The 7,500-nt window shown below is 33.6% G+C and overlaps 1 protein-coding gene and 1 long non-coding RNA gene across 2 annotated transcripts in view; one reads left to right on the top strand and one right to left on the bottom strand.

Annotated features, from left to right (window-relative positions):
- The window catches only part of LOC136848802 (uncharacterized), a 263,629-nt gene that overhangs the window by 209,783 nt on the left and 46,346 nt on the right, over positions 1 to 7,500 (bottom strand). The window lies entirely within an intron of this gene.
- The window catches only part of LOC136848800 (uncharacterized), a 9,378-nt gene that overhangs the window by 1,856 nt on the left and 22 nt on the right, over positions 1 to 7,500 (top strand). Inside the window, exon 2 of the mRNA XM_067121453.1 lies at positions 6,403 to 7,500. This exon is cut by the window's right edge and continues 22 nt beyond it. Coding sequence (XP_066977554.1) covers positions 6,403 to 6,493 — 91 coding nt within the window. The 3' untranslated portion in view covers positions 6,494 to 7,500. The remainder of the gene's footprint in view (positions 1 to 6,402) is intronic.

Below are 7,500 nucleotides of genomic sequence, written 5' to 3'. Positions count from 1 at the left end.
GTTAGCCATCCATCCCCTCATCATAATAAGAAAAAAAGTGGCAAAACACTTTCCTATATGGCTAACTTCAACTCGTGATACATATTTTTTATATTGGTTTTAAGAACGTTTTCAACATAACATAATAAATTACAACTCATAATCTTTACAATGACATAAAATTCCTTAACGTAGAATTGTGTATAAAGTTACATGTTTGGCATCTATAAACATTGTCAATTCGTACAATAACATACTAGTACATATAATATGTATGTATATATATACACACATATATATATATTTTATATATATATATATATATATATATATGTATATTATATATATATATATATATATATATATATATATATATATATATACACACACACACACACACACACACACACACACACACACACGTGTACCACACACCTCTTCCCCTGACAATGGGCGATACCAGCAGGTATTAGAATTCCGGCTCTCGGCAAGCCTTTTGTGATGACGTAGATAGGTGTGTGCATTTTTCTTAACCTGTTTGTGACCAAGGTCCATATATTAATTCTTATATTAGCCTTGGTTGCGACCTCCACAGTCGTCAACATACCAATTGAGCATTTACTGTCTGGGTCAATACAGGCACGATGGGTTTTACAAAAGTCTGCCTATCCATGGTTTGCGTAGAACAAGTACAAAAAGAGAGCACGATTAGGGGTCCTCCTTAACGACGGGATGGAAAAAGTACTGAAATGTTTCAGAGGGAAAATAAAACCCTGGTCAAACTAGTAAGGAAAAGGCAATACACAATTAATAAATGATATATATATATTATATATATGTATATATACGCGTAGATATATTATATATGTGTATATATATTATATATATGTATATATACGTGTATAGCCTATATACATATATAAATATACATATATATATCTAGCAAGGACAAGGAAACGCACACACACACACACACACACACACACACGTGTGTGTTTGTATAAGACAATAGCACCATGTCCGTCATGCAATTTCTGAAAAGAAGACGGAGAACTTTAGTCAATATTTTTCCAACACCTAAAAGCTCTTCATGCACATGAACAGAATTGTCAACAAAAGTGTGTCATTTAAACAATAGAAATCTCACCCTTATTTCCTATTTTGCATGATATGCCGTGTTTCATGGATATTAGTTTTCTTTTATTGTAATCTTTTGTTCCCCACAACAATACACCGCTTTTAGGTGTAACTGTCATTTGTTCTTAAATTTCTTTTTTGTGAGATAACTTTTTCCCACACAAGTTGTCCACCGATTAGGTCAGCGCTATAACATATTCGTTTCGTTGATAAATCCCACCTCCATATTATCTTTTTTTATTTTCTTACTCTGGGATCATTTCTTCGCCCCTGATATACGCCTTACGCATATTTTCATTAGTTCTGAACTGTGAGAAATACCATATATTACGAATTTTTGTTACATACTTGATAGCTTAGTAGAGATAGTCACTTCATTTTCGTTGTTTCCCACTGGTGGGCTATCATGTGGTCACATTCACTATATTCTCGTTGTTTCCCAACCAGGCGGCAGTTTGAATCCCACTGATGACGAAGCACTTGGGTGCAAGTTATTTCCGAGGTACAGTGAATTTGATATTAAATGAAATTTGTGGCTTAATATTTGTGAGCATGTATTACAGGTAATTCAAAGACCTGCAACAACCGAAGCACAATAGAGCTCTTTGAAGTCCGTCAGGTCTAGGCATATTTTGTTCCTTTTACGAAAATTTACACATCTGCTTTTCTCCAATAATCAACAATCACAAAATAAAGTGATTCTATTCAACACTGCATCAGTCTATTACCTTTTATTAGCTATATTCAGTCACCATTAAAGGCACTCGCCCTTAAAGGCGAAAGTTCATTGACTGCTGTTATTATATCGTTATTTACATCTTCAATTTTACATCATCATACACAGGACCCCCTCCTATCCAATTTCACTTCTTTTAAAAATATGGTTTTTTTTGCATAATATCCCTGATTGAACTTCAAGTATTTAATTAGCTCTCACTTTTGCCTTTCTTACATTTCATTTATTTCCTTATTTTTTATTCCTTTTATCTTATAATTTTTTGCTGGTCCCACTTCAGTGGTTATAGAATTTAAATAAATCAGCTCCTCTGCTTGGCTGAGTCCTTAGTTTCATTTTTCTTCAATAAACTTCTTTGAGTCGTCTTCCCGAACGTTTTGCACTGACTATTTCAACTCACTCTATCGCTCTTCCTTCTTGATTACCTCCGTCAAAGAAGTATTGTTTCTGGTTCAATTGGAGTCTGACTCTCCGCTAACAAGATTACGTAAAGTAAGAGGATTCTTACCAATTTCTTTTCCAAAGATTCAGTGTGTTTCTGGGAACAACAGATTGCATTTTAATGTGGATCCAAGTTGCGATCTGGACCATTTCTTATTGCTTCTTTTCTTGTTATTACCATTCAAGAGAATCATTAAAAATGGACAGCATCATGCTTTTGGTGGAAAATCAAATTAACGACTTAGGGGGTAACAATGCTAACCTCACTGGTGGAGGTTTACAACTTCTGAGTGCCCTGTTTTCAACGTGTCTCCCCTTTATTCTCCTTTCCCCATACATAAGTCTTATAATTCCTCTTAACTAAACAAAGTCGTCTTGACAATATTCATACTTATAAATTCTTCTGCATCAGTAAACAACATCCTTTTCATATTTTGGTTCAACTGTGCCATAACTCTGTTCCTTGTTTCTAGAATCGCTGAGATCAGCTCTCTGAATCGTGCCCCGTCCAGCTGGCATCTTTTTCGAAGTTCTCTCTACTTTCATTTACCGGACATTGAAAACAGCCGAGTGATCTCTCTCTCTCTCTCTCTCTCTCTCTCTCTCTGTGTGTGTGTGTGTGTACGTATGACGCCTTTTATGACCCGACTAGTTTGATATAACTACTGCCATTGCATTATTTGCAGACAACCTCGCCTGGCAATAGATGATAAAGACAAATCTCTTTGGTTATTTCAACCGCTGACCTGTGATTTGCCAGACCAACACTAGTAGCCGAGTGTTGACTTGGCAGATCACAGGTCAGCGATTCAAATCCCCACAGAGGAGGTTTATCTTTATAATTTTTTTTTTTTATTATTGTTATTTAAAGAGAGCAAACACTGTCATGTTACATGACTGAAGGGTCATTAACCATAAATTATGCTTCAGCAGAATATAATACCGTTACTTATAAAATGAGGAATGGACGAGAATAAGATAGCAAATCAATTATTCTAAATTAACCAAAAATATTATTGATATTAAACAGCTAATAAAATTCATGAAAACCGGTAAGATGAAATACACGAGGTTCCCAGAACACTTCCTCGATAACCAACAAACAATAAGATCACTGACTCACCATTAACAACAACTAATTGTTGCTGGTCACTTTAAAAACTGAAAATAAAATAAGTTTTACAACCTTCAATACCAAAACCATGAAGACTATATATAACTGTAGCATGGCTAATCCATTCAGATATGGCGCCAATGTCAAGTTGACCAACTTGGGCTCATGCGGTACCAAGATTGCCTTCGATGTGACCTGTTAGATCTGAAAAAGGCATTACAAGGCTTTTCAACAACCTTAGAGAGAACTGAAAGACTGAGATTGACCTGTATTAGTATAATAAGCCCTCACAGGAACTCTTCGAAGAGCAATCATATTGCATAATTTCTACTTTTCAGTGTATTGAACATAACTGTAATAAACACTGAGTTCATGATAAAGAACCCCAAAATTCTTGAAATAAAAGTTAGCCAAACTCATAAGGAAGAGCTTTAAAGGAAGAGCTTTAAAGTAACCTAAAATCTTTTCAATATCCCTCAAACAAAAAAGCAACCTGAGTAAGAAGTGACAAAGACGAGAGGAAAATTAAATAAAGACTGTTCAGCCTCATCAGCATTAAGAAGTGGCTTTCCTTTATTCTTCGTGCTGGTTTTAAATTTCCTACAATCAGGTAATACGAGATGAATAGCTGATGTACCTGATCCAAAAATGGAGATATTGCGCTGGTTCACAAAGTTATATTGAAGTTATTATTACTAGAAATCCTCTCAGCAACTCTTCAGTCTTTATGCTTCAAAAAACTTCTACTAGCTTAAATGTGGTTACAACTTCATGTTTCAAAATGTTCAGCATGTGTTCGTTTACATGAATTATCACACCAAAGATGATTAGTAGTCTGGATTTTAATAAATTTCCTTGGGGTGGAAAGGGCTATAGTGTCTCGTGATCTCATTAAAATTCTTTACTTATAGCAGAAAGAATATGAAATAGCCCATAAACTGATCTGAAAATTCTGGACGTGAAAAGTCGGCAAGGTCGAGTAGTGCAGGACTACCAAATCAACTGGGGGAAGACAATAATGACAAATTAGGAAATAGCAAAGAACAAGAGTATAACAAAAAAGAGTTGATGGCGCAGCCTGCGCCTTTAAGATATTGTTAACAGAATACATGCTTTTGAAAGGTCTCAACTACTATAAAACAGGCAGGGGAGTGTGAGGCAGATATTGCATATTTTATGAGAGTTAAATAATAGATACGTTTTAATTGCGGGGTACGAAGGATCTCATATTGTTTTAGAATTATTTACTGCTCAGTCTTTCTACAAATCATAACGTACTTGATCAAGATTCTCAGTTAATGAATAGCTCTCTTAATTGGATACATCACCTAAGTAAAAAGAAAAAAGCGAACAGAAGGATAAAAATGAAACCCAAAATCCAATAAGGAACCCAATCACGCCACACGAGAAATGGTGAACCTAGAAGGTGGCAACAAGAGACTGAACTGGTATTAACGATATCTTCTTCTACTGTTGATAATGAAATATCTATGAGTACCAAAATGAAAAGCCGAAATATTTAACGAAAAGATAAATTCCATTGAGAAGGTCGTTTTCATCATCATCGCCATCTTCTTCTTGTAGATATTCTTACTCCCCAGCCAGAAATAATATTGATGAAGTCTACGAGGTCTGCCCTGCAAAGGGGAATTCCATGTAACCTTCAGACTCAAGTTTCCTCTCTAAACCGTAAGTTTGCCTACTTCCATTACAGGACCAACTTCGGCTTTCCTGTTCGCCGTGAATAATTAGAGATGAAATTCTCCTCTTGGGCTATACATTTTGTTACCGAGAAAGGCAGGAACAAAAGGCATTCAGGCCAACCTTTTTTTCATTATTTTATTATTATTATTATTATTATTATTATTATTATTATTATTAATGTGCAACCATTAAAATGTAACAAGAACTAATCGTCACCTTCTCTCATTGTTAACTATTAACAAAGAAACTGCACTTGTCAAAAAATTGGATAAGAAAAAATAGAACGTGAATGATGAAAAATAATAAAAAACAATGAAGAACTAAATAACTAATTAACGTATCTAAAAACTAGAACAGCCTTTCGTGACAAATATTTTCTCATTTCACTCTAAACTGATATGTCTTTAAAGATTTTTGTTTGATATTGCAAAATTAAATTCTGTCTTCGTTGATAAATAAAATAAATAAATAACTTCAATTGTTTAAATTTCCTTTCAGATTGGTGATTCAGCGGGATAGTTATATAATGATTAATGAGAGCGATGGTGGTTTCTCTTACTTTTGAATGTTGATTGATGAAAGAGAAACGCTTGTTCTCAGTTTATTCCCCATGCTTGATTAAATAGAAGGAACTGGTATCACTTTAAAACAGGGTGAGAGAGTGGAAAATAATTACTGTGCAGATACTTATGAAAATCAGGTCAACCCCAGAATCCAGTAATACGCTTCTTCCTCTCGTACACTATTTTAAATTAATACCAGTTCTTTAATGAACTGAGCTAATATATATATACATATATATATATATATATATATATATATATATATATATATATATATATATATATATATATATATATATATATATATTCTCCGTCTTGATTATAGCTCAGTTCATCAAGGAACTTGTATTAATTTAAAATATTGTACGAGAGGTAGAAGCGTAATATTACTGGATTCTGGGGTTTACCTAATTTCATAGGTATCTGCACAGTAATTATTTTCCACTCTCTCACAGTTTTAAAATAATTCCAGTTCCTTGATGAACTGAGCTATAATTATATATATATATATATATATATATATATATATATATATATGTATTTTATATAGATATATATATATATATATATATATATATACATATACATATATATATGCATGAGTTTCTTCTGTATATGATATGTCTGACTTTGAAACCGACGTTGTCAAATTTCATATCTTACTAATCAGGTTTTTAGTAAAATTCAATTATTAATTCCACTGCCATTCTTTTTTTTTTTTTTTTTAGGTCAGATCAAGTGGTGGGCCCAGTACTTCGTTCTTTGGCAGATACGGCTAAGAAATACGAAGGACGCTGGGAAAAGAGCCGTCTATTGTAGGGCTTGAAGCGACGCCGCAGGACACGATAATGAATGACTCTCCACCTGAAGTTCGAGAACCCTCGGGGGTTCGAAGAGGGATTCCCCAGGGATAATTAGATGGTTGAATGAAATGTATTAATATTGATATGAGAGAGAGAGAGAGAGAGAGAGAGAGAGAGAGAGAGAGATATTTCAATGAGCTCTTCGATACCTGATTAAAATGTATTTAAGTCTGCTGAGAGAGAGAGAGAGAGAGAGAGAGAGTGAATACTATAACAATAACAATAATTAATAGCATTATTAAACGATTAGAATTAAGTTAAGCTATCTGATTTTGACAGCTACACAACGTTTTAAAACGAATTATTCCTAAACTTTAGCCCATCCACAATAAATGACTGTTTAATTGGGGCTAAGCACTGGAGTTAGAATTAGAACTCCCGGACTAGAAATTAAACAGAACTTAGAATCCTGCTCAGCTTACGTGTATTTCTGAGTATATTATGAAAAGAAATATTGATAAAGGGGAAAAATTAATACGTACATACATACAGGCATACAGGAATGTATATCCATAACGTAAATGTCTACGAACAGTAAGGTTGCATGTCCAAATAGCACAAAGTGTCAAAATATCAAGAAATGAAAACGAACTTTTGTTCTTTGTACATATTTCAAATATAAATCTTTAGCTAAAGTATAACTTTCATCTGCTTTGTTGAAACTTCTGTTTATACCAGCTACTTTGTAAATATGCTATTTTTGTAAGGTAAATAAAAAGCGAACTGAATGGCATCTTTGTTTTTGATTACTATAACTGAATCTATTTATGCAGAAAAATTATAAAAGATATTGCTATGTACGTTTTATTTTGATACATTTCTTTTGTGAGCGCTGTTTGAATGCTGCTTTTGTATCTTGTGTGTTTCAAAGTGGTTTTAACACAAGTATTGGAAATATTTCAGCATTACATTGTGAGATTTATTTCTAGAACCTATATTTTTGTAATGGGAACTATACTATTC

Source organism: Macrobrachium rosenbergii, chromosome 19 (assembly GCF_040412425.1).
Source record: "Macrobrachium rosenbergii isolate ZJJX-2024 chromosome 19, ASM4041242v1, whole genome shotgun sequence".
Taxonomy (NCBI): domain Eukaryota; kingdom Metazoa; phylum Arthropoda; class Malacostraca; order Decapoda; family Palaemonidae; genus Macrobrachium; species Macrobrachium rosenbergii.
This window is presented reverse-complemented; position numbering and strand designations above follow the sequence as displayed.